The 27,855-nt window shown below is 44.0% G+C and overlaps 1 protein-coding gene across 10 annotated transcripts in view; it reads left to right on the top strand.

The window, feature by feature from the left end:
* LOC110521343 (receptor-type tyrosine-protein phosphatase zeta) overlaps positions 1-27,855 on the top strand; it is a 99,903-nt gene that overhangs the window by 70,321 nt on the left and 1,727 nt on the right. For 2 of the 10 annotated variants that reach the window (XM_090231208.1, XM_090231209.1), the window contains exons 9-29: positions 1,859-2,043; positions 2,507-2,633; positions 4,276-4,316; positions 4,490-5,090; positions 5,973-6,494; positions 7,591-7,729; positions 11,466-11,557; positions 12,261-12,346; positions 13,477-13,497; positions 13,650-13,746; positions 13,833-13,915; positions 14,093-14,227; positions 14,375-14,509; positions 14,733-14,896; positions 15,244-15,379; positions 15,619-15,765; positions 17,799-17,892; positions 18,337-18,413; positions 18,575-18,703; positions 18,805-18,957; positions 23,993-24,135. In XM_090231208.1, the coding sequence (XP_090087334.1) occupies positions 1,859-2,043; positions 2,507-2,633; positions 4,276-4,316; positions 4,490-5,090; positions 5,973-6,494; positions 7,591-7,729; positions 11,466-11,557; positions 12,261-12,346; positions 13,477-13,497; positions 13,650-13,746; positions 13,833-13,915; positions 14,093-14,227; positions 14,375-14,509; positions 14,733-14,896; positions 15,244-15,379; positions 15,619-15,765; positions 17,799-17,892; positions 18,337-18,413; positions 18,575-18,703; positions 18,805-18,957; positions 23,993-24,135 (3,307 nt within the window). Of the gene's footprint in view, positions 1-1,858; positions 2,044-2,506; positions 2,634-4,275; positions 4,317-4,489; positions 6,495-7,590; positions 7,730-11,465; positions 11,558-12,260; positions 12,347-13,476; positions 13,498-13,649; positions 13,747-13,832; positions 13,916-14,092; positions 14,228-14,374; positions 14,510-14,732; positions 14,897-15,243; positions 15,380-15,618; positions 15,766-17,798; positions 17,893-18,336; positions 18,414-18,574; positions 18,704-18,804; positions 18,958-23,992; positions 24,136-27,855 lie in introns of all 10 variants that reach the window. The other 8 variants (XM_090231211.1, XM_021598842.3, XM_090231205.1 and 5 more) reach the window with 5 other exon arrangements.

Here is a 27,855-nt window from a genome sequence, read left to right as displayed (position 1 = left end):
ACAGCAAAGGACCTTGTGAAGATGCTGGGGGAAACAGGTACAAAAGTATCTATATCCACATTAAAATGAGTCCTATATCGACATAACCTGAAAGGCCGCTCAGTTAAGGAAGAAACCACTGCTCCAAAACCACCATTAAAAAAAAGCCAGACTGCGGTTTGCAACTGCACATGGGGACAAAGATAGTACTTTTTGGAGAAATGTCCTCTGGTCTGATGAAACAAAAATAGAACTGTTTGGCCATGATGACCATTGTTATGTTTGGAGGAAAAAGGGGGAGGCTTGCAAGCCGAAGAACATCATCCCAACCGTGAAGCACAAGGGTGGCGGCATCATGTTGTGGGGGTGCTTTGCTTCAGGAGGGACTAGTGCACTTCACAAAATATATGGCATCACGAGGGAGGAAAATGATGTGGATATATTGAAGCAACATCTCAAGACATCAGTCAGGAAGTTAAAGCTTGGTCGCAAATGGGTCTCCGAATGGACAATGACCCCAAGCATACTTCCAAAGTTGTCAAAATGGCTTAAGGACGACAAAGTCAAGGTGTCACCACTACCGTGCCCTATTTTGGGCGTCCCTTACCCTACTAAAGAAGTGATTGCAGTAGTTTGGTGTGTGTTTTCAACATAATCAGGACTTTAACTAGCACATGGATGCTGGAAGCCTGGCAGGCATTAATATTCCGACAGCATGTTTGTGTGCCTCCTTAATCATACCCAGACTCTCACGCGGTGGCTTTACAAGTAGGCCGTCATTGTAAATAAGAACACATTGTTAACTGACTTACCTAGTTAAATAAAGGTTAAATAAATTCTAACCTTAAAGGGAGAATGCAATTGTTGTGGATGCTTAGGCACCAGGCTAATATGCTAAGCCAGGGACAGACCCTCTCTCTCTCTGTCTCTCACTACTTAATGTGTCATGTCTGCGTTGATAATAGTCTCTGTTTTTTTTAGACCAGGTAGTTGCTAGGTTACCTGCTCAGAGTCTGTGGCTGCCTCCTCACTTTCACAGAGGACTTTTCAAACGTCTTTGAAAAATGGATAGAGTGCATTGAATATGATATAATGTACATGAATAGGTGTGAAATGTATCTTGCTTCCCTGTTGTATTTCGACATACCATTTGTTTACCAGAGTGAGATGCTTTTCACAACAAAATAGAAATGGCAATTATTTTTGTGCTTTTGTTGTGATTTGCTTTGCGAGTAGTTAGGAAAAGACTCTGTTGTTCCTTTGCTTTTCTCTTGTGTTGAACATGGGGTTTGTACAACTGTAAGTCTCCCTTTCTGAAATCCCTCACCATCATTAAAAACATGAAATAAATCTATTCACCCCTCCACCAACCCCCCTGGGCCGAGGATGAATCCGTAGGTAAACTGAAGTGCAGATTTTAGCATAGATCATGTAGGAAATGTGTCAACGGTTTAGTCATTGTACCTGGCCATTGTCTCAGGTCTCATTTCGATTTACTTTAATCTCTCCCTACTCCCGTAATCTGTATTAATTCCAGGGTCTCAATGTGTCTGTGATCTGCGTTAGTACTGGAGCGCTAATCTGTGATGGGACCAATTAGGAAGGACAAACACCCAGTTGAGGCTGATTCTCTTATATTTGATTCTTAGTAATCTATATTAATTCTAATATATATATATATTTTCTCTTGTCTCTCTCTCTCCCTTTCTCGCTGTCTCTCTCCCTCTCTATTTCTCTCTCTCCCTTTCTCTCTGTCTCTCTCCCTCTCTATTTCGCTCTCTCCCTTTCTCTCTGTCTCTCTCCCTCTCTATTTCTCTCTCTCCCTTTCTCTCTGTCTCTCTCCCTCTCTATTTCTCTCTCTCCCTTCTTTCTTTGTCAGTCTGTAGTTCAGAGCCGGAGAATGTGCAGGCTGACCCCCATAACCTGACCAGCCTGCTGGTGATGTGGGAGCGGCCGAGGGCGGTGTACGACGCCGGGATAGAGAAGTACTCAGTCACCTACAGGCTGGCCCAAGGAGAGGACTCTGCAACCTTCCAGTACCTGACTGACGGAGACCAGGATGTGGTGAGCATCCTTTATGAAGTGGTGGTGGTGGACTAACACACACAGATGACCAAACCCGGTCAATCACATTTCAGAAGGTTTGCAGGAATTAATAAATTAATGAAGGAGTGAATGAAGAAACAAATTAATAAACTAAAGAACCATAGTGTGATTGAATGCAAGAGCAGATGCTATAACCACCTTCACCTCCTCCTCCTCCACCACCACCACCACCTTCTCCACCACCATCACCATCTCCTCTACCTTCACCTCCTCCTCCTCCACCACCATCTTCACTTCTTCCACCACCACCTTCACCTCCACCACCTTCTCCACCACCACCACCTTCTCCACCACCATCACCATCTCCTCTACCTTCACCACCACCACCTTCACCACCTCCTCCTCCTCCACCAACACCACCACCTTCTCCACCACCATGACCCTAAATCCCCTGTACTCACTTCTCCCTGTTGTTCCCCAGGGGGCCATGCTGCAGGACCTGATAGCCAATACTAGCTATGTGGTGCAGGTGGTGGCCGTGTGCACCAACGGTCTGTACGGTCACATGAGCGAGCAGCTGTCCGTCGACATGCCCTTCGAAGACCCCGGTAAGACTGACGACCGCGACCGCAAATACCTCTACACAGACCGTACGTAGCATTCTGATTACATGAAGAGTAGTGACCAAACCTAGATGGTTGACCATTTGCAAACCAGTTCCCTTTATTGTGTCTCTTTAATGGTAGTCAGTCAGTTTGCAATTAATATGCTGTGAAGGCTTCTCAGATAGACTTATTAACTAGGCATTAATGGATTGTGTTGAGGAATTCAGAGGAAGTAAAGATATAGTTATATCGTGGTTTCTGATATTCTGATTGGTGTCCACACCTTTTACATATGTCACACCTACCAAACTGTAACAGGTTTCCAGAGACACTTCTGTTTCCCAGCACATCATGAACCCTGTATGACATCCACTCTCTGTCTTCTTTCTGTCCAGTCCTGTTCATTTTAACATACACCAGTTCCTCTATGTTCTACTGCTGTTTCTAGTGTGTTCTGGCTCTGGGTGAAAGCTGTTTATTTTTCATGTCCTCTTCTGTCTATGTACTTACTTAAAATGTGCTTTTCTATATTTCTAAGGCGAGGAATATCCCCCTCAATCTGTTTGGTTGAGGTCAAAGGTTATTCCATGTGTCCTATGTCACACAAACGACAAAACATTTTGAAATGGCACCATTTCCTCCGGTCACAGTGAGAGAATGTTTGCTTATGGGCAGCATTTGTCATTTGTATGAAATGATGGGAACTCTGTATCTGCTGAAGTTGATAATAAACTAATTTATTGTTGCTAAAAATCCTCTGCATCATATTTCAATGTGCATTCATTCAACACTCATCCAAATGACTTGATACAATTGTGTGACCGAATGCACTGTGACAGTTGTGGTGACAAAACAACTCCTTTGTGAGGTCTGGTTGTGCACTCATTCATTCATTCCTTCCTTTTCCACTTAACTCTTTATAAACCCACCTCCTGCTTCCCAAACCCATTCTGATCAGGCCTGAGGCCTCCATATGTAATTTAGCCCAAGCCAGGTAAGAGGGGGTGTGTGTGTGTGTGTGTGTGTGTGTGTGTGTGTGTGTGTGTGTGTGTGTGTGTGTGTGTGTGTGTGTGTGTGTGTGTGTGTGTGTGTGTGTGTGTGTGTGTGTGTGTGTGTGTGCGCATGAGTTTTCGCTTCATATACTGTGGACCCATTGAAAGATGTGACCTTAGTGGATATCAAGCCTCTTCAGTTTTTCATCAGAATGGTTTTCACGTATTGGCTCACAATGTTTGTATGTGTGTTTTTGGCAGATACTTTATAGATATTTTCTCTGTCACATTTTGATGTACGTTTCAAGTAAAGTGCTTGTCTGTTACAACGTCGTTGGGTTTGTCAATGGGACCAATATCTTAGATTATAATGCCATTGTTAATAATTGTCAAAGTTGTAACTAAATTGAAGAAAAACAAATCACACATAACAATGTCTATGTCTATGTTTTCTTCGATTGCCACACTGTCTTTGATATTCGTATGAACATGTTTACAGATGTACGATCTTAATTGATCACCCTGCTCAAATTAAGATCCTACATCTGTACAGTAATCTATTTTCAGCGTCCTTTGCTCGTAGGGAAGGTACATTATTAAGTACGAAATCCCACGACTCGGTCTCTAACGCTATCATCTGTGATTCTTTTCAGAGGTAACACCTTATCCAGATTCTACTGAATTTGAAGGGGAAGTAAGTATAATATTGCATAAATGTAGCTTATTTCATAATGCAATGTGATAACACTGTCAGTAGCGTACTGCAAGAAAAGCATTAATTTAAACGTAGGATATAGTACGAGGAGCAGTGTCTCATGACAAGACTTCAGTATTTTCCCATGCACTCTGAATGTATTTCCCCACCAGGAGGACTATGGACCCTGGGCTAAACCAGGTGAAGAACTGGACAATAACATGGACTGGACAACCCAAAGCACTACGAGAACCAGGCCCACTTCAACCACTGCCCCACCCAGCCTCCCCTTGCCTGCTATCAGAACCACCACCCCATTTGTCCAGAGGAGAACCCCCACACCAGGCACTCCATCCAGGACCACTCAACCCAACCGAGCACAGACTTCCACAGAGCAGAGTGAGAGGTATCGTAGTACAACCAGAGCACCAGCAGAGGGTGCCGTCTCAGCAGGCAGCAGAGGCAGGGGAAGAACCCAGAAGTATACCACTACAGTGACCACTCCGCAATCACGCACTGATGTCATCAACACTTCATCAACCAAGACCGAGAAGGGCAGAGGGGTGGCGTATCCTGTGACCGTCCCAAGCGGAAAAGGCAGCAGTGTTTCCATGGCCACCCCGCTCCCGGAAAGCCGGACCGTGGCCACTTCCGCCTCCTCCCTCTCTCAGGGAGAACCACCATGGCCTACAAGTCCCAGCATGCCCTTGTTTTCATCCACTGCCTCCTCTTTCGCCGGGGCACTCTTGCAGACCACGCAGCCGGTGTTCAACGGTGAGCCACTCCCCTCCACCCTCCCTGTGTGTGACACGTCGACCCCTGGCAACCCCAACTCCACCCCTAACAACGACCCCACCGCCTGCCTGCATGCCCCTCCCCCGTCTAGACCCCTGTCGTCTGTGACCCCTCATGCTCTGGACTCCCTGCATGCAGCTACAGCACTGTTGTCTAGTGGTGACTCGTACCTCACAACCTCCCCCACCCTGTCTCTCCTCCTTCACCCCTCACATGGTTGGGAGACAGTCGTCTCTCATGGTTTTGGTGATGATGATAGTGGTGATGGTGATATGTTGTCTGGTTCTTCGTCTGTGGCCTCAGGTGACCCACCAATGTTTAGTGACACTCACCCCCTTCAAACCTTACCTGACTCCCCCACTGAGCTAGCCTTCAGACCTCTCCCTGCAACCTCTCTCTCCCTGAAGCCTTCTCTTCTCCTCTCTAGTGACTTATCTCTGTTCGGGGCCACCCCTGGCCTTACTGGCTCCGTATCTGGTGGGCTGGGGGACTCTAGTTACACTACAGGCCGTGTAGTAGAGTCTTGTCTGGTGGGTGTCGTCGTCGGTGGTGGTGGTGATGTTGGATTCACGGTAGCTAGCGATGGCGTGGAGTCGTTGTGTACCTGCTCTCTGGATGGCTTCTTGTCCTCCTGGTTGCATGCCTCTCCTCACCTCCCCCTGCCCACGTCTGACTGGGGGACGGCTAGCCTAGCGCTCTATTCCTCCGGTAGCGATCTAGACCATCTCCTCCATTCATCTCTGGGAGGCTCCCCCAACCCATCTGGAGGTCAGCCTCTCTTCTCTTCCTTCTCCTCTCCCCCTGTTCCTCCTCATCCTCCTCTCTCAGGTTTCCATAGTGACCTGCTCGTTTCTGTTACAGCCACACCGTCCGGCTCCAAGGACTACTGGGTCTCGGCCCTCCGAACCTCGGCCCCCTCCTCTTCCTACCCGGCCTCCCCCCTCACTCCCACCCTCCCCCCTGAACTGCAGACGGTAGACAGTAGTGCCTCTGGCTCGACCCTGTTTGGAGAAGCACAGAAGGAGCTAGATGAGGAGTGGGACAGGGTTCAGAGTTCAGCCTCGGGGGAGGGCGCGCTCCCTTACAACCCCACCTTTACCCCCTCACTCACCTCTGAAGCCGCCGCCACTCCCAACATCGACACAGAAGAACTCTCCTCATCGTTCTACTTTGAGAGCGAGAACGGCAGTGCCGTCACCAACGATACAGCGGGCAGCACGGCAACAGTATCTGGGGTGACCGCGGCGGCGCCCTGGTCGCTAGGTGGGGAGGTAGAGAGTGGCTCGGGGCAGGGCGAGAGCCTGTACGACAACGAGACGTCATCAGACTTCACTATCACCGAGCGCACAGAGAGAGACTCTGAGGAGGAGGAGCCAGTTGCAGGTAAAGAACCATCCACCAGGGGGCAACATCTCCCCGTACATCAAGGCAAGGCACAGTGCTGGCACTGTCGGATTGGGGAAAACTACAGCTCCGATGATGCCAATGGAACAGGATATACTTTGGGATTTAGGAGACACATCACCTAACACACCACCTTTCTGTGACAACTAAACTCCTGTGTGTGTATTCACCGTCATGGCCTTTCTGCTTTCTATAACATTTTCATGATCAAGTCCACAGTCATCATCATTTCAGTGTTCTTTGTTACGTGTTTTGTGTTATATTCGTTAACATTAACATGCACATGCCTTTGTCTCAATTGTGTATTGTAACATCACGTGAAGAACTCCATTGGTTATAGCACTTAATCTCCAGTAGAGGGCAGCAGATCTCTTCCTAATCCCAAATCGCACCCAAATGTTTTTTTGCCTTAGCAGACCACTTATGGTCTAATGTCCCTTTATACAGTCAATGTAATTGACAAATCATTGAGACAGTCTCAGGGCCCCTCGCAAATCTTTTGTGATGTGTAACCTTGAAAATCCTTTATAATATCCCATATATCTGTCCACATCCAGACCGTAGACAAGAAAACAAATCCATAGAAAGTCCATCTGCATTCAAGCCTTTGCAATAGAAGCACAGTTTTGCCAATAGGCTTTTTTGGTCTCCGCTCATTAAGAGTCCCATAGATTTAAGCCATTGTGTGCATCAAGCATTGAGCCATTGTCATGAACTAACCTGTAGTGCACTTTAACTTTGTGAAAGCATTCGTGTTCACTTTCATCCGTATGTATCATTGTCGCAATTGTATATGGGTTAGAGAAGTAGCAATAGGTTTAGATTTGTTAGCTGAATGGGTATGAAGATGTTAAAGCGAAGGTCTACTGTAGCGTTTAAAATGTAAATGAACAAGGTTCCGTAGTTCAAGGAGGAGCTCTGTGTTAGAACTGGAAGGTACATTGGATGAGTATGTGGATTGATTTACTGTTGACGTGTTTGCCAGTCAATGTGTTGTAGTTGAATGAGTGAATGACACGTTTTCTGAGTTGTGTTGTGTGTCTCGTCTGTTCTTCCCTCTTCCCACCACTTACAGAGGCCAGTAACAGCAGCCATGAGTCCAGGGTGGGTCTGGCCAGGGAGAGAGAGAGGAGGGCCATGGTCCCTCTGGCAGTGATCTCCACCCTCACCTTCCTGGGACTCATCGTCCTGGTGGGAATCCTCATCTACTGGAGGTAAGAGGGAGGAGAAGGCGGTGGATATGGAGGAAGAAGATGGAGTTTGGAGGATGAGGAGATGGATATGGAGGAAGAAGTGAAGGAGGTGGAGAAGGTAGAGGAGGAAGATAATATCCATATGATGATTGTTATAGATCCATAATGATGATTATTATAGATCCATAATGATGATTATTATAGATCCATAATGATGATTATTATAGATCCATAATGATGATTATTATAGATCCATAATGATGATTGTTATAGATCCATAATGATGATTGTTATAGATCCATAATGATGATTGTTATAGATCCATATGATGATTGTTATAGATCCATAATGATGATTGTTATATAATCCATAATGATGATTGTTATAGATCCATAATGATGATTATTATAGATCCATAATGATGATTATTATAGATCCATAATGATGATTGTTATAGATCCATAATGATGATTGTTATAGATCCATAATGATGATTATTATAGATCCATAATGATGATTATTATAGATCCATAATGATGATTGTTATATAATCCATAATGATGATTGTTATAGATCCATAATGATGATTGTTATAGATCCATATGATGATTGTTATAGATCCATAATGATGATTATTATAGATCCATAATGATGATTGTTATAGATCCATAATGATGATTGTTATAGATCCATAATGATGATTATTATAGATCCATAATGATGATTGTTATAGATCCATAATGATGATTATTATAGATCCATAATGATGATTGTTATATAATCCATAATGATGATTGTTATAGATCCATAATGATGATTGTTATAGATCCATAATGATGATTGTTATAGATCCATTATGATGATTATTATAGATCCATAATGATGATTGTTATAGATCCATAATGATGATTGTTACAGATCCATAATGATGATTGTTATAGATCCATAATGATGATTGTTATAGAGCCATAATGATGATTGTTATAGATCCAAAATGATGATTATTATAGATCCATAATGATGATTGTTACAGATCCATAATGATGATTGTTATATAATCCATAATGATGATTGTTATAGATCCATAATGATGATTGTTATAGATCCATAATGATGATTATTATAGATCCATAATGATGATTGTTATAGATCCATAATGATGATTATTATAGATCCATAATGATGATTATTATAGATCCATAATGATGATTGTTATAGATCCATAATGATGATTATTATAGATCCATAATGATGATTGTTATATAATCCAAATGATGATGATTAGTATTATGGTGATGATGTTGAGAAATCCTCTCCCATCGATTCCCCCTGAACCCATCCATCATCTGTTTAACCTGACAGCTAAGCTACATGAACAACAGCTTTCTTTCTGCATTGATAGGCTCCACACACATACTGACACCATTAAGCCTTCTGCCTCCCTGTGGGACAGCTGTGTGGAACTGCCGCAGGGCTGATACCTGTCATATTGTTATTCATCTGTCTCAGAGGAGTGGGTCTGTTTTGTCCCCAGACACGGGGCACTGCCGCCCCAGACATCAGGGGGCACGGGTGGAGCGAGGCGGGGGGTGGCAGAGGGGGAGCGAGGTTGACCTTAAGAACCACATATTTGTCTGTCTCACTGTGAGACCTAATCTCCTCTGACATGGGCCCAATTTCTTTCTCACTCTCACACACTTCCCCATGACACATCCAATATCTTCAACATGGCTTCGGTTTGAGGTCTGGGTTTTCACATTTAGCTTTGATGTGTCTGGGTAGATTCACTTACACATAGGTGCCATCATTCAGAGTTGCCCGTCTCTAGTTATAAACACATTATGCCCATACTGTGAGATCATAGAAAAATACTACTTTTCACTGTGGTGGCAAACTGACCGGTTGGACAGTTAAATAACCAACTTCGGCAATCCGATCAAGGACACTTTGTCAGAAATGTAAACACTTAAGCCGCATAAGACTGTACATTTCTCATCCACTGGGCTGGAGACGTGACATATTGTTCATGTTTTCTGCCCTGTTATTGTATTTCATTTTAAATCTGTAATAATCTTGGTGCCGATGAGGGATTAAAGCTAAGAGATGTGCCTCACTCAGAGTGTAGAGCGTTGAGCTTGGGGCTCGGGGTCATACAGTGGTTAGGGAACAGGGCCTCGGGTGGGGTAGGAGGGGGGAACAGGCAGGGCCTCGGGTGGGGTAGGAGGGGGAACAGGCAGGGCCTCGGGTGGGGTAGGAGGGGGAACAGGCAGGGCCTCGGGTGGGGTAGGAGGGGGAACAGGCAGGGCCTCGGGTGGGGTAGGAGGGGGAACAGGCAGGGCCTCGGGTGGGGTAGGGGGGGGGGGACAGGGCCTCGGGTGGGGTAGGAGGGGGAACAGGCAGGGCCTCGGGTGGGTTAGGGGGGGGGGAACAGGCAGGCCTCGGGTGGGTTAGGGGGGGGAACAGGCAGGCCTCGGGTGGGTTAGGGGGGGGGGGAACAGGCAGGCCTCGGGTGGGTTAGGGGGGGGAACAGGCAGGCCTCGGGTGGGTTAGGGGGGGGAACAGGCAGGCCTCGGGCGGGTTAGGGGGGGGAACAGGCAGGGCCTCGGGCGGGGTAGGAGGGGGAACAGGCAGGGCCTCGGGTGGGTTAGGGGGGGGAACAGGCAGGCCTCGGGTGGGTTAGGGGGGGGAACAGGCAGGCCTCGGGTGGGTTAGGGGGGGGGAACAGGCAGGCCTCGGGTGGGTTAGGGGGGGGAACAGGCAGGCCTCGGGTGGGTTAGGGGGGGGAACAGGCAGGCCTCGGGTGGGTTAGGGGGGGGAACAGGCAGGCCTCGGGTGGGTTAGGGGGTGGGAACAGGCAGGCCTCGGGTGGGTTAGGGGGGGGAACAGGCAGGCCTCGGGTGGGGTAGGAGGGGGAACAGGCAGGGCCTCGGGTGGGGTAGGAGGGGGAACAGGGCATCTGGTGGGGTAGGTAGGAAGAACGGGGGCTCGGGTGGGGTAGGAGAGGGGAAAGCGCCTGCGCCTCATTATGTCCGACATGAAGGCTTTCGTGTCAGCGTCTTGTAAAATGAGTGGCGTGAGGCTGAAATGCTGTAATCTCCTCTGTGTCGCGTCCTTGCTCGTCCTCCGGTGACACAGTGCTCATTTGGCCACCCCACAGCTGGGCATTTGGGGTTAGCAAAGTGGAGATGTCTTTTAGAAACGCACACATGTAATCTACCGGGGACATCTCTCTGCTGTTTTTTTTATGTCCAGAGTAATCTGTGTGGTGATGTCCATTTTTGGTTAGCCGGGCGCAGGTTCATCAGAAAGACATGCAGTGGTGATCCTGTTAAAAACCTGTTCCGGATTAGAAGGAACATCTTTTTTTCCTGTGTTGAGGACAGATTACCATGTTCTCCAACATCGGTGGTTGGCTTTTTATCTTCAAAAACGACAACAGCAGCATTTTTAGGCCTGCTGTATTTTTTTATGTCTTAAAAATATATCTACAGTTGTTGTATTACATTTACATAAGCATTACTCCAATATTATTCTTGTTTTTGTCACACAGAATTTAACACATTTTTCACCAAATGAGAACAATGCATACAAATCCCTCATTTGTGATAAATTAGATGGAAAAAGCAACATTTTTTGTACCAAAAGTATAATAGCATTGGCAATATGTCACAAAGACAGAAGAAACTGGCAACACCTGCAGTTATACAAGAGTGTTGTTGATTAACTTGTATCATCCATCGTACATTTGTTTCCACAGGAAGTGTTTCCAGATTGCCCATTTCTACATAGAGGACAACACATCCCCCAGAGTCATATCTGTTTCACCCACATCCATGCGTACAGATACAGGTAACCATTCTATGAGACAAAGGGCTCTATTTAATCAGATCCGCTTTATCCGACATCCGCATAGCAGTTGTTTTGGCGGTGTCGGAGGAGGAACTGAGTTAGAACTCCTGGCATTATACCTAAAGTGGACATTGCCATTGTCAAGTTGGAACACTGGAATGTGAAATGGAATCTACACCTCCATTAGGATGATAGAAACCCTTATTATTTAGTTGAATGAAGTTCAATTTGAGCATAATTACTTCTATATAGCATACACTTTCTCCTTCTGAACTTCTAACATGAGTGGGACGGGTGATCAAGAGCAGCTGCTCACCTATTTGTCAGCTCCAACGCAGCTACACCTCCGACACCACGAAAACATCAGCTGTGGGTGTTGGCTATTGCCGGTTAACGCTTGATCTGATTGAATCTAGGTCGTACACACTTTCACACACACAGACACACACACACACGCACGCACACCTTTTCCATGGGATCAACTAGAATTCAGTAGAGTTGGCATAAGATAAGTGTTAACAAGCACAGAGACATATGGACAGGTGTTCTTTCCATCTGTCCACCATCTTCACCAAGCTTAGCTCTTTCATTAACACTCACTTACTCAACATCTGCTTCTGCCAGAGTAGGAAGTTTCAAACTTTTGTTCTGATAAAATACTTTTGTGGATGATATCAATAAAACCCTTTCTCTCTGCCTTTAGATAAACAAGAAGCCCTTCCAGTGAAGCAGTTTGTCAAGCATGTGACGGAGCTCCACCACACCAATGCATTCTCCAGAGAGTTTGAGGTGTGCTGTCAAATTCTTCTTCAATTCCCTCACAGGATATGGTTTATGACAGAAATTTGTAATAGTATTATTAGTATTAATTGGCAGCATGTTTTAATTTAGCTTTTCTGTATGTAGCCTTCTTGTAAAACTGTTATGTGTCATTTGCGATGTTACACGGCGGCTGTTATTATTTTAAGGTAAGCATGCAGAAGACCTGTGGGAGGCTTTGCACTGTGATGGCCATTCAAACTCACACTCTCTCTCTGTCTCATGCTACATGATATTGTATGTCTCGGGCCCAGATTAATCTGAGGAGTCATGTCTATTGTCCTTACCACTGAGACTTACAAATATATCACATTATACACCAGCAGCATACCACCCTGCATCCCACTGCTGGCTTGCCTCTGAAGCTAAGCAGAGTTGGTCCAGGTCGGTCCCTGGATGGGAAACCAGATACTGCTGGAAGTGGTGTTGACTGGCCAGTAGGAGGCACTTTTTCCTCTGATGGAAAAAATAATATCCTAATGCCCCAGGGCAGTGATTGGGGACATTGCACAGTGTAGGGTGCTGTCTTTCAGATGGGATGTTAAACTGGTGTCCTGACTCTCTGTGGTCACTAAAGAACCCATGGCACTTATATGAGTAGGGGTGTTAACCCAGTTGTCCTGGCTAAATTCCCAATCTGGCCCTCATACAACCTAATCATCCCCAGCTTCCAATAGGCTCATTCATCCCCCTCCTCCCCCTGTAATTATTCCCCAGGTCGTTGCTGTAAATTAGAATGTGTTCTCAGTCAACTTACCTGGTAAAATAAGGGATCAATAAAATACACTATGCAGTGATTGCTCATGTTAAACTACATATTTACCATTGCTTACCATATAAATCCTAGCTTGGCATTTTATCAGTACTGTATAAATGCATACACGTGTAAATGTTGTCAATAACACAAACATAGGTTTGTAAGTCAAAGCTAAGGACATTAACATGGTACATGGACTGAATCCTGTTGATCGCATAAACAGTGTCTTGAAGTTGAGATTTGCCCATAAACTGTTTTCTTGTTATTTATTTGCACGTTTTTTTGCTAACCATGTGTCATGAAATTTCATTGCTGTGCTTTTTGCATTCCCCCTCCCCGTTAGATATTGAAAGAGTGTTATGAGGTAAGCTACGTCTCCCTTTTTCTTCTGAAGTAGTCACGTGTAGATGTTCGCCACATTTCCAGCTGCCCATGTTGACGTTTTTGTTGTGCATGATGACACATTTTAGTTTGACTGCGTAGTAAAAGGATGTAAGGTCATGTGTTTTCTTTTAGGAGGTGCAGGCGTGCCCGGTGGACCTGGGTATCACCACAGACGGCTCCAACCATCCAGACAACAAGAACAAGAACCGATACGTTAATATCCTGGCCTGTTAGTCAAACATGCACCTTCAAACACATGTACACACACATACATTCTTGAATGCACCCAGCTTATCTTTCCTCCTCTACTCCTAGATGACCACAGCCGAGTAAGACTCTCAACCCAGGCTGACAAAGATGGGAAGAGTGGAGATTACATTAACGCAAACTACGTTGACGTAAGCAATTCTCTTGCATTTGTCTGTGCACAATAGCAGAAAAGGAACTTTAAGTAAGCATTTCACAAGTGACAAATACAATTTGATTTGATATGAGGGCAAATGTCTTGTTGATGTATCAGTAGCTAATCTGTTGTTCACGCTTTCCCTCCCTCCCTCTCTCCCTACCCTCCACAGGGTTTCAACAAGTCCAGGGCCTACATCGCAGCCCAGGGCCCTCTCAAGTCCAGCACCGAGGACTTCTGGAGGATGGTGTGGGAACAGAACGTGGGCGTCATCATCATGATTACCAACTTGGTAGAGAAGGGACGGGTGAGAAACCAGGGCCATTATAACTGCTTATACATGCTGTAAATGCTGAAGTGTTGTAATGCTTGAACATATTTAGTAATAGTTCACAAATAGTTTATTAATGTTTATTCATGAAATTATTCTAAAGTATTTGGTCATGTATGTCAGAGGAAGTGTGACCAGTACTGGCCCCTGGATAGCCAGGAAGAGTATGGTGGTTTCCTGGTGACGGTGAAGAGAAGTAAGGTTCTGGCCCACTACACCCAGAGAACCTTCACCCTCAGGAACACCAAGGTCAAAAAGGTCAGAGGTCACACTATTTACATCACATTTACCTCTCATTAATAGTTTAACCTCTACTTCCTCACTGTATCATCTACCTCGGTTGCACCTCCCCTCCAAGTTAGTTGAAGCGCTGCCTCATTACTACATTTATTATGGAACTACGAATCCCAAGTGTCACATTGACAACCATTTTGTGTCCCATCCTGCTTACCACTTCATGTTTCCTCCCACCAACCCCCAGGTTTCTCTGAAGGGGCGGATTAACGAGCGAACCGTGACCCAGTACCACTACACTCAGTGGCCGGACATGGGCGTGCCCGAGTACACTCTGCCCGTGCTCACCTTCGTCCAGAAGTCCTCCAAAGCCAGGACAGATGACATGGGGCCTATCGTCGTGCACTGCAGGTAGGAGGCCATAGATATAGAATGAACATGTATATATGCATAGATATGTAGAATGTATAGCACAGCTTTAAGATCAAGGCCATTTGTTTCAACTGAAATTCCATTTAAATTCAGTCAATAAAAAGATGTATCTTCTTCTATACGTGAATGTTTCAATTCAGGAAGTACATTTACATTCCGACCCGCATAGAAATAGAATAGAATGGACATGGTCCTCCATTATATCACTTAACAGCCACTTTCACCTTGTCCAGCTGATAAGTTCAACATGGAATGTTATTTCATAATGAACTAAAGTACCAGGATTCAGAATATATTGTGAACGTCTCTTGTGTGTGTGTTTCCAGTGCAGGGGTTGGCAGGACTGGAACCTACATAGTGTTGGATAGCATGCTGAAGCAGATCAAAGAAGAGGGCACGGTCAACATCATGGGCTTCCTCAAACACATCCGCACACAGAGAAACTACCTGGTACAGACAGAGGTGAGTGCTCAGTCCAGATGGGCGGGGTTTGCACTTTTGGGTTGTGCTCCATCAAATGGAAAGCTCCATCAAATGCGTCTAAATCATTTGAAAGAATACTATTTGAACCCAGGTCTGATACCAACAAGAAAACAGTGGATCCACTACAGTAAGATTAGTTGTCCTGTCACCTTACCAGAACAGTACGAATGTCAACACCCAACTAAGGCTTTCAACCCCTACTTTCCCTGTGCATTCAGGAGCAGTATGTGTTCATCCACGATGCTCTAGTGGAGGCCATCTTGGGCAAGGAGACGGAGGTTCCCTCCAGTCGCATCCACAGCTACGTCAACGACCTCCTGACCCCAGGGCCCTCCGGAAGGACACAGCTAGAGAAACAGTTTAAGGTAAGGACATATGCTATTAACAAGTCATAGTGCTAGTATTTACATTTACTGTAGATTTACAATGGTAAACTTTCCATAAGAACTCCAGTAGGGCATAAAGGGCAGAACTAAAAGTAAAACGTACATTTGGAGAACAATAAGTCTATCGGTTGTCTTTCTTTGTCTTCTGAAAAGAGCAGGTACAACCACTGGCACATTTTTAAATAATAACAGTTAATAATAACAAAACCAGTTGATATTGCCAATCATTTTGCAGATTTTTTTTACACAGAAAATTAAATTACTAAGCAACAATGTAGACATACATTCTTCCAAACAAGCTATTGTCCAATGGATTGATGATCATATTATGAGCAATAAGATCTGCTCTTTTAGTCTACAAACGGTGTCGGTGGAGGAGGTGTTAAACCTATTGAAGTCATTACCTGATGGTAAATCTACAGGTTATGGTCTTATGGACAATGTTTTGCTTCGCTGTGCCGCTCCCCAGATTGCAGTTCCACTGAGATACATATTTAATTGTTCACTGGAAAAGGGGTTGTTTGCAAATGTATGGAAGCATGCAAAACTGTGTCCTATTCTGAAAGACTGCAAAGAACCCATTACTCCTGCCAATAGTCGACCAATTAGTCTACTCCCTACACTCAGTAAGATATTAGAGGGTATTATGAGTAGACTAGGTGTACTATTTTTAGATTTCAGTGCAGCATTTGATTTAGTGGATCATGAAATTATTTTGACAAAATTAATGCATTATGGTTTTAAGGAGGTAGCATTGAATTGGGTACAGTCTTATCTAACTGACAGGAAACAGTCCTCCTATATCAATGGTTCATTTTCTTCCCCTAATGTGTTAAACTGTGGAATACCGCAGGGCAGCTGCCTTGGGCCACTTCTCTACTTAATATACACCAACGACCTTCCCTATGCCTTGGTTGAAACTCAAGCTACTATATTTGCAGATGATACTACAATTTATGCAGCAAGACAATCGGTTCAACAGGTACAGCAAGCTTTGCAAGGAGATTTGGAGATTATCAGGAAATGGGTTTGCCAAAACAAACTTGCTTTAAACACCAAGAAAACCAAAGTTATGTTGGTCTGTTCAACTAGGAAAAGGCCAAAACAGCATGGGATACAATTAAGTATGGGAGGAGTACAAATTGAAGAAGTGGCAGAAACCAAACTATTGGGAGTGCAGCTAGACAACTGCTTATCATGGTCGTCTCAAATAACTAATCTATGTAAAAAAAAATATATTAAAACAGCATGCATAATCAGAAGGATAGCTAAATATTTACCAGGGAAAATCCTTCAGCAAATAACACAGGCATTGGTTGAGAGTCAAGTGAACTATTGTTCGGTGGTCTGGGGAAATGCATCATCTAGTGAAGTTAGGAGGCTGCAGAATGCACAGAACAAAGCAGCAAGGATTGTTTTAAGGTGGAGATATGGTTCTTCTGTTGCAGTCATGCGCAGTGTTCTTGGTTGGTCATCAATCGACAAGATAATTGAAAAAAAACATGCTTATCTTATTTTATAATATACATCATTTAAAACGGCCAAGTTCTATTCACAATGGTATTCAGTTGGTAAGAGACAGACATTCCGTAAATACTAGGAATAGATTGTCCACCATCTATGCGTTATCCAGACAGAAAAAAAAATGGGCAAAAGAACATTTCGATTTAGAGCAATAAAGACATGGAATAAATTAACTGAGCAAACTAGAAACCTTTCAATATATAAGTTTAAACATTATTTAAAAACAATTTAAATATAGTATATATAAATGTTGTGGGACTATAGTAGATGAAGAATCAATATTTTTTTAGATTGAGTATTTATTGGGTCATTATGCTAGTGTATTATGTATGTTTGTAATAGTGTGTTATATGTGAAAGTGTGTTTGTATTATAAATTGTATTTTAATGTTAAGGACTCTTGGAAGATTAGTCCAAATGGGGACTAAAAGAGATCCTAATAAAATAAAATAAAATAAAATCTGCTCCTTGGTTCCAATGTGATTGCAGCTGATATCCTCGTCCAATGCCATACAGTGTGACTACTCAGCAGCCCTGAAAGAGTGTAACAGAGAGAAGAACAGAAACTCCTCTTTAATACCCGGTGAGTTACAGACAGGTTTGTTCATACGTTGAAAGGTTTCAGCACTTTGAAAACCTCCTCTCCTCTTGACCTTGGAATAGCATCCACCACGACTGTGAACAGTTTAGACAACGAGACCTTTTTTACATTTCAGGTTGGATTTCTACCAGCACTCAACCTCAACATTGTCACTTTCAATAGAACATTTAGCAAAATGCCCGCACACTTTAACCCCTCCTAACTAAAACTGTACTAAAAAAATAAAAGCAAAGAAGTTATTTGAGAGCATGGACCTTGAAGCACATTTTGTTTTTGTTTGACAAAATCATGTTATATAGGTAAAGCAATGATAATGGTTTAGTAATGCCGCTCTGATAAAGCTAACCATTCTAATAGTAATATTCTACAAAATTATATTCTGTATACCTTATGAGGAAGTTTAACAACGCGTGGCTTTGTCTCCAGGTGAAAGGTCACGGGTTTGTCTGTCCACAGTGGCTGGAGAAACTACATCAGACTACATCAACGCCTCATACCTCACGGTAAGAACCCAACCATTCTAGATAGAAGAGTCACGGTGACAGATACTAACTACATAGTTACACATAGTAACACATTTTCAGTAAATTTTACTTTTGGTTTCCTGTCCATATTGGCGATCGGATTCAGGTCTCAATGTTCTACCACCGGTTGTGTTCCCCAGGGGTACCGGCAGAGCACTGAGTTCATCGTGACCCAAAACCCGCTGGCCGGCACAGTGACAGACTTCTGGAGGATGATCTGGGATCACAACGCTCAGGTCATAGTCACACTGCCGGGAACACCAAGCCTGGTGGGTATCTATCTGTCGTCCTGGACTCAAAACCTCTGATGTATGCATGGCAGCCATTTTGTGCCTCAAACAGGAAGTCCTTACCACATCTGTGTTCTCAGGCAGAGGGGGAGGAGCCATATGTGTACTGGCCCCGCAAGGAGCAGCCAATCAGCTATGAGGCGTTCACAGTGACCCTGCAGAGCGAGAACCACATGTGTCTGGCCAACGAGGAGATGCTGGTGGTGCAGCACTACGTCCTTGAGGCTACACAGGTGAGATCAGCTGAGGGAGATCAGCAAGACCAGGGAGATCAGCAAGACCATGGAGATCAGCAAGACCAGGGAGATCAGCTGAGGGAGATCAGCTCAGACCAGGGAGATCAGCCGAGGGAGATCAGCTCAGACCGGGGAGATCAGTAAGACCAGGGAGATCAGCTGAGGGAGATCAGTAAGACCAGGGAGATCAGCTGAGGGTGATCAGTAAAACCATGGAGATCAGCTTGATAAGTAAGATAAGTCCCACTAACATGATCAACTACATAGAACAGACTAACTACATTGGCCACAGACTGTGGGATCATAACTAAAATATCAGCTTCGTAGAATGGACCAGTCACTATGCACCAGACACTATGGACCAGACACTATGGACCAGTCACTATGGACCAGACACTATGCACCAGACACTATGGACCAGACACTATGGACCAGACACTATGGACCAGTCACTATGGACCAGACACTATGGACCAGACACTATGGACCAGTCACTATGGACCAGACACTATGGACCAGTCACTATGGACCAGTCACTATGGACCAGACACTATGGACCAGACACTATGGACCAGACACTATGGACCAGTCACTATGGACCAGACACTATGCACCAGACACTATGGACCAGTCACTATGGACCAGTCACTATGGACCAGACACTATGCACCAGACACTATGGACCAGACACTATGGACCAGTCACTATGGACCAGACACTATGGACCAGACACTATGGACCAGTCACTATGGACCAGACACTATGCACCAGTCACTATGGACCAGTCACTATGGACCAGACACTATGCACCAGTCACTATGGACCAGTCACTATGGACCAGACACTATGGACCAGACACTATGGACCAGTCACTATGCACCAGACACTATGGACCAGACACTATGCACCAGACACTATGCACCAGACACTATGGACCAGACACTATGGACCAGACACTATGGACCAGTCACTATGCACCAGACACTATGGACCAGACACTATGGACCAGACACTATGGACCAGTCACTATGCACCAGACACTATGGACCAGACACTATGAACCAGTCACTATGCACCAGACACTATGCACCAGACACTATGGACCAGTCACTATGCACCAGACACTATGGACCAGACACTATGGACCAGTCACTATGCACCAGACACTATGGACCAGACACTATGGACCAGTCACTATGGACCAGTCACTATGCACCAGACACTATGGACCAGACACTATGGACCAGACACTATGGACCAGGCACTATGGACCAGACACTATGCACCAGACACTATGGACCAGACACTATGGACCAGACACTATGGACCAGTCACTATGCACCAGACACTATGGACCAGACACTATGGACCAGTCACTATGGACCAGACACTATGCACCAGACACTATGGACCAGTCACTATGCACCAGACACTATGGACCAGTCACTATGCACCAGACACTATGGACCAGTCACTATGCACCAGACACTATGGACCAGTCACTATGCACCAGACACTATGGACCAGACACTATGGACCAGACACTATGCACCAGACACTATGGACCAGACACTATGGACCAGACACTATGGACCAGTCACTATGCACCAGACACTATGGACCAGACACTATGGACCAGTCACTATGGACCAGACACTATGGACCAGACACTATGGACCAGACACTATGCACCAGACACTATGCACCAGACACTATGGACCAGACACTATGGACCAGTCACTATGGACCAGACACTATGGACCAGACACTATGGACCAGACACTATGGACCAGACACTATGGACCAGTCACTATGCACCAGACACTATGCACCAGACACTATGCACCAGACACTATGGACCAGTCACTATGCACCAGACACTATGGACCAGACACTATGGACCAGACACTATGCACCAGTCACTATGCACCAGTCACTATGCACCAGACACTATGCACCAGACACTATGCACCAGTCACTATGCACCAGACACTATGCACCAGTCACTATGCACCAGACACTATGGACCAGTCGCTATTGCTCATCAAATGTTAACACTGTGTCTATACCCAAACAACCAACAATTGATACACAGAGGTAATATATAGCAACAAGGAAATGCTTATTCCATGGAGTTGTTCTGCTTATCTCTTCCTGGATCTTATCCCATGGTGAAACCAAATGGCCAGTGAGAAGAGTGGAAATTCAATACATATTCTCCATGCCTCAATGGAGCACAGCTGTTATTTTTCACACAGTTTAGACCCGGACATCTGCACCACTAATCACTGGAACACTTTCAACACACACTCACGCACACAGGCGCGCACACACACGCACACGCACACAGGCGCACACGCACACAGGCGCACTAACACACAGGCACACACACAAACAGGCGCACATGCACACAGGTGCACACGCGCACACAGGCGCACACGCGCACACAGGCGCACACATGCACTACATTACCAAAAGTATGTGGACACCTGCTCATTGAACATTCCATTCCAAAATCATGGGCATTAATATGGAGTTGATCCCCCTTTTGCTGCTATAACAGCCTCCACTCTTCTAGGAAGGTTTTCCACTAGATGTTGGAACATGTATTATTTATTCATTTTTTTATTTCACCTTTATTTAACCAGGTAGGCCAGTTGAGAACAAGTTCTCATTTACAACTGCGACCTGGCCAAGATAAAGCAAAGCAGTGCGACAAAAACAACAACACAGAGTTACACATGGGATAGACAAACGTACAGTCAATAACACAATAGAAACATATATATACAGTGTGTGCAAATGTAGTAAGATTAGGAGGTAAGGCAATAAATAGGCTGTAGTGGCGAAATGATTACAATTTAGCATTAACACTGGAGTGATAGATGTGCAGATGATGATGTGCAAGTAGAGATACTGGGGTGCAAAATAGCAAAAATAAATAAACATATGGGGGATGAGGAAGTTGGGTGGGCTATTTACAGATGGGCTGTGTACAGGTGTAGTGATCGGTAAGCTGCTCTGACAGCTGATGCTTAAAGTTAGTGAGGGAGATATGAGTCTCCAGCTTCAGTGATTTTTGCAATTCGTTCCAGTCATTGGCAGCAGAGAACTGGAAGGAAAGGTGGCCAAAGGAGGAGTTGGCTTTGGGGATGACCAGTGAAATAAACCTGCTGGAGCACGTGCTAGGGGTGGGTGTTGCAATGGTGACCAGTGATCTGAGATAAGGCAGGGCTTTACCTAGCAAAGACTTATAGATGACCTGGAGTCAGTGGGTTTGGCGACGAATATGTAGTTAGGGCCAGCCAACGAGAGCATACAGGTCGCAGTGGTGGGTAGTATATGGGGCTTCGGTGACTAAACAGATGGCACTGTGATAGACTGCATCTAATTTGCTTGTGCAAGTTGCTGCAGGGGGTGAAGTGCTGTTGGCCGTGGTAGGGGTAGCCAGGTGGAAAGCATGGCCAGCCGTTAAAAATGCTTATTGGATTTATCAGTGATGACAGTGTTTTCTAACCTCAGTGCAGTGGGCAGCTGGGAGGAGGTGCTCTTATTCTCCATGGACTTTACAGTGTCTCAAACCCTTTGGAAATTTGTGCTACAGGATGCAAATCTCTGTTTGAAAAAGCTAGCCTTTGCTTTCCTAACTGACTGTGTATATTGGTTCCTAACTTCCCTGAAAAGTTGCATATCGCGGGGGCTATTCGATGCTAATGCAGTACACCACAGTATGTTTTTGTGCTAGTCAAGGGCAGTCAGGTCTGGAGTGAACCAAGGGCTATATCTGTTCTTAGTTCTACATTTTTTTAATGGGGCATGCTTATTTAAGATGGTGAGGAAAGCACTTTGATGTTATTTGATGGTGAGGAAAGCACTATTGCTGTTCTTTGATGGTGAGGAAAGCACTATTGCTGTTCTTTGATGGTGAGGAAAGCACTTTGCTGTTCTTTGATGGTGAGGAAAGCACTTTGCTGTTCTTTGATGGTGAGGAAAGCACTTTGCTGTTCTTTGATGGTGAGGAAAGCACTATTGCTGTTCTTTGATGGTGAGGAAAGCACTATTGCTGTTCTTTGATGGTGAGGAAAGCACTTTGCTGTTCTTTGATGGTGAGGAAAGCACTATGCTGTTCTTTGATGGTGAGGAAAGCACTATGCTGTTCTTTGATGGTGAGGAAAGCACTATTGCTGTTCTTTGATGGTGAGGAAAGCACTATGCTGTTCTTTGATGGTGAGGAAAGCACTATGCTGTTCTTTGATGGTGAGGAAAGCACTATGCTGTTCTTTGATGGTGAGGAAAGCACTATGCTGTTCTTTGATGGTGAGGAAAGCACTATTGCTGTTCTTTGAACCCTATGATCACTCGGCTACACAGCTGATGCCCCTGGACTCTTTCAATAACACGGGGAGACATGGCGCTTAGAAAGCTAGCGGCCCGGGTCTTCGGCGACATCGCAACGTCCTCATCAAGGTTGGAAAGTAACAGTGAAGATGAGGCCTCAGAGACTGATGTTCAAGAGGTGGACATTGAGGAGGTCCAGGGAGGAGACATGGAAGCCTGAGAGGAAGACAACCAAAGCTTTAGTTTCTAGTTTCTATCATTTTACAGATGTATGTTGATAATGTTTTTGGGAGATGCGATGGATCATTGCGGATCATTCAATATTCCCCTTTTGTTGTTCAGTAAAATCGTCCCATGTGAAGAGTCAACTCATTTAATTAAAGTTCAATTCATAACTAAATAGTTTTTATTTCTATTGGAAGGATTTAATTATTTGCAATTATCTCTACTTAAGGTAAAAGGTTTATGTTTCTGTCTCCATATGATATGGTAAATATATCCAATGCAAAAAACATCTACATTTAAATGGTATTAATATTAATTTGCATTAATTCCCATATATTCCCGTTTATTCCCACGGAAAGTTTCCACTTCAGAATTTTCTCCAACATGTGCAACCCTAGAACATACAAACACTTTCTCTCTCTCTCTAGCCCTCTCTCTGATTGTGTGTTGTTGTCTCCCTCTGGGCCAGGATGACTATGTTCTGGAAGTGAGGCACTACCGGGCGCCTCACTGGCCCAACCCGGACAGCCCCATCAGCAGCACCTTTGAGCTGCTCAGTCTGGTGAAGGAGGAGAGCTCCTCCAAGGAGGGCCCCACGGTGGTCCACGACCAGTAAGACCTCTCTATTGATTTACTGATTATGTATCTGTGAAATAAGGTCATCTCCACTCCAAACCTGGAACAAATGGAACAGTCCCAAAAGTGCAACCCCCAACTATTTGGCACTCAGGTATGTACTCTATCTTGAGCTATCTCAATACTCTTGAAACACTATTTTTCCCTCTCTTTTCTGTTAATACATTCAAGATGATCCACTCTGAGACCTTAACCTAAGAGGATAAGAAGATATGTCCAAATGTGCAATACTCTTAATATTTATTGGAACTGAAACACTGTACTGATCCAGGCCTATTTAGACAATCCTGTCTTAAGATTTGCACACCAATAAAAACAATTCAGAAAAAGGATTGTATGAGTATCTATCCTCAGTATAGGGTATAAATTAAGAATTTGTTGCATTTGTTTTTGAATTTGTTGCTTGACAACTTTGATAGATAATGCATCACAAATATCTCAACCAGCCGGTTGAGTTTCCCAATTAAAGTAAACAAATGTTGTATTGGAATTTGGATAGACTGTTTAAATCATCTAAATATATGATACTTGAATTTACATTATGTCGGCTTCATTTACTCATAATGGAAGAAAGGCCTAGTTAAATGAGGACTGATATAAAGTATTAATTATATATGATCAATGTGTGTGTTAAAATATGAGAATGCATGTAAATTAAGGCGTTTACAGTTTATATGATATGATAAGAATACCAGTAAATTGACATGACATGAATGTTCAACTTCCGGCGCTGACAGAGATGGTCGCCTCGCTTCGCGTTCCTAGGAAACTATTTGATTTGATTGTGAAACAAATAGAATATAACAAGCAGATAGTGAATAATGATAGGGATTTGAAATGAATTTTATCAGACCAAAAAAATCCGATGACAATATTTGTCACATAAACTGAAATTATTCTATTAATATTCTATTCTATTCTAATTTAGCAACCAGGAAATGGCGGAGCTATTTCTGCATAGTACACCTTTAAAGAAATGGTATTAAGTCAAAGCTAGTGATAATGGACAATGGATAAAACAGTCAGTCATTATGTAGAGAATCATTGTACCATCTAAACCGCTGTGAAATATATTTTCCATAACCCAAAATATTGTATTTTCAGCTGTTTGAAGATGGTGCACAAAACCCAAAGTAAAAGATGCAAAGAAAATGGAACTTGAGAAAGGGAAGCAAAGAACTAGATCACAAAGAACATATCTACCGCATCTTAGACTTGCTGTCAATGAGAATGAAATATCTATAACTCACATTTCTATGTGAATTTGGTCGGGTCACCCAAAAAGCTACAAACAGTGCCTTCAGAAAGTATTCAGACATCTTGACTTTATCCACATTTTGTTACGTTACAGCCTTTTTCTAAAATGGATTAAATAAATACAAATCCTCAGCAGTCTACACACAATACCCCATAATTACAAAGGAAAAAGAGGTTTTTAGACATTTTTGCAAATGTATTAAATATTTAAAAAACAGATACCTTATTTACATAAGTATTCAGACCCTTTGCTATGAGACTCGAACTTGAGCTCAGGTGCATCCTGTTTCCATTGATCATCCTTTAGATGTTTTTACAACATGATTCAAGTCCACCTTTGGCAAATTCAATTGATGGGACAGGATTTGGAAAGGCACACACCTGTCTATTTAAGGTCCCACAGTTGACAGTGCATGTCAGAGCAAAAACCAAGCCATGAGGTGGAAGGAAATGTCCGTAGAGCTCCGAGACAGGATTGTGTCGAGGCACAGATCTGGGGAAGGGTACCAAAAAATGTCTGCAGCATTGAATGTTCCCAAGAACACAGTAGCTTCCATCATTCTTAAATGGAAGATTTTGGAACCACCAAGACTCTTCGTAGAGCTGGCCGCCCGGCCAAACTGAGCAATCAGGGGAGAAGGACCTTGGTCAGGGAGGTGACCCGATGGTCACTTTGACAGAGCTTTAGAATTCCTCTGTGGCAATGGGAGAACCTTCCACCTTCAACCTTCCAGGTTGCCAAAAGGCAACTAAAGATTCTCATTCCATGATAAATAAGATTATCTTGGCCTGAATGCCAAGTGCACATCTGGAGGAAACCTGGCACCATCCCTACGGTGAAGCATGGTGGTGGCAGCATCATGCTGTGGGGATGTCTTTCAGCGGCAGGGACTGGGAGACTAGTCAGGATTCGAGGAAAAGATGAACAGAACGAAGTACTGAGAGATCCTTGCTGAAAACCTACTCCAGAGTGCTCAGGACCTGACTGGGGCGAAGGTTCACCTTCAAACAGGACAACGACCCTAAGCACACAGCCAAGACAATGCTGGGGTGGCTTCGGGACAAGTCTCTGAATGTCCTTGAGTGGCCAAGCCAGAGCCTGGACTTGAACCCGATTGAACATCTCTGGAGAGACCTGAAAATAGCTGTGCAGCAACACTCTCCATCCAACCTGTGACAGAGCTTGAGAGGATCTGCAGAGAAGAATGGGAGAAACTCCCCAAATACAGATGTGCCAAGAAGGCTTGAGGTTTTAATCGCTGCCAAGGGTGCTTCAACAAAGTACTGAGTAAAGGGTCTGAATACTTATATAAATGTGATCTTTGCATTTTTTTGTTGTTGAATAAATTTGCAAAAAATTCAAAAAAAATGTTTTTGCTTTGCCATTATGGGGTATTGTGTGTGTAGATTGATGAGAGAAAAAAAACAATGTAATCAATTTTAGAATAAGGCTGTAACATAACAAAATGTGGACAAAGTGAAGGAGTCTGAATACTTTCCGAATGCACTGTAGTCTCCCAATCACGTCCGGCTGTGATATAGCCTGGAATCAAACCAGGGTCTGTAGTGAATTTTGGATTTCCTCTAGCACTGAGATGCAGTGCCTTAGACCACTGCGCCACTCGGGAGCCCTTAAGATATACAAGGTAGGGCTTCACCCACTCTGCCCATAATGGGTGACGACACACTTTGGAAATTAATTTTAATTTCCTATTGTTACAAAATACATTTTACCAAGGCAAATAGGATTATTCATGTTCTGAATCATTCAGTGGGGTCTTTCTCTAACATATCATTAACATTATATCCAAGAATTCGGATTTCATAACCTAATATGTTGGATAATAAGCACCGACCTCTTTTCAAATCAAATCAAATTGTATTTGTCACATGCATCAAATACAACCTGTGTAGACCTTACAGTGAAATGCTTACTTACAAGCCCTTAACCAACAATGTAATTAAAAAAAAGTGTTCATAAATTATTTACTAAAATAAATTGAAGTAAAAATTTGAAGAAAATATATAAAATAAAATAACAATAAAATAACAGTAGCGATGCTATTGGGAGGGGGAGGCACAGGATAGTCAAGGTAACATCTACATGTAGGTAGAGGTAAAGTGACTATACATAGATAATAAACATACAGTAGCAGCAGTGTAAAAATGGGGGTGAGGGGGGTCAATGCACATAGTCCAGGTAGCCAAGTAGCTGTTCAGGAGTCTTATGGCTTGGGGGTAGAAGCTGTTAAGGAGCCTTTCAGACCGATCATTTGACATATCTGTTGACATAGTAGAGCAGGTTTCTCGTAACGACTTGAGGATTTTACATTTTGTGGTCCTTGTCTTCAAAGATGTTTCCGCCGGTCGCAAAAAGCTAAATTAGCATGACAAGCTGAATTAAATGTAAAAGGATTTGAAAATAAAAAGCTTGGCACA

This window comes from Oncorhynchus mykiss, chromosome 4 (genome assembly GCF_057628025.1).
Source record: "Oncorhynchus mykiss isolate SJ-2025 chromosome 4, ASM5762802v1, whole genome shotgun sequence".
NCBI classification, from domain to species: domain Eukaryota; kingdom Metazoa; phylum Chordata; class Actinopteri; order Salmoniformes; family Salmonidae; genus Oncorhynchus; species Oncorhynchus mykiss.
This window is presented reverse-complemented; position numbering and strand designations above follow the sequence as displayed.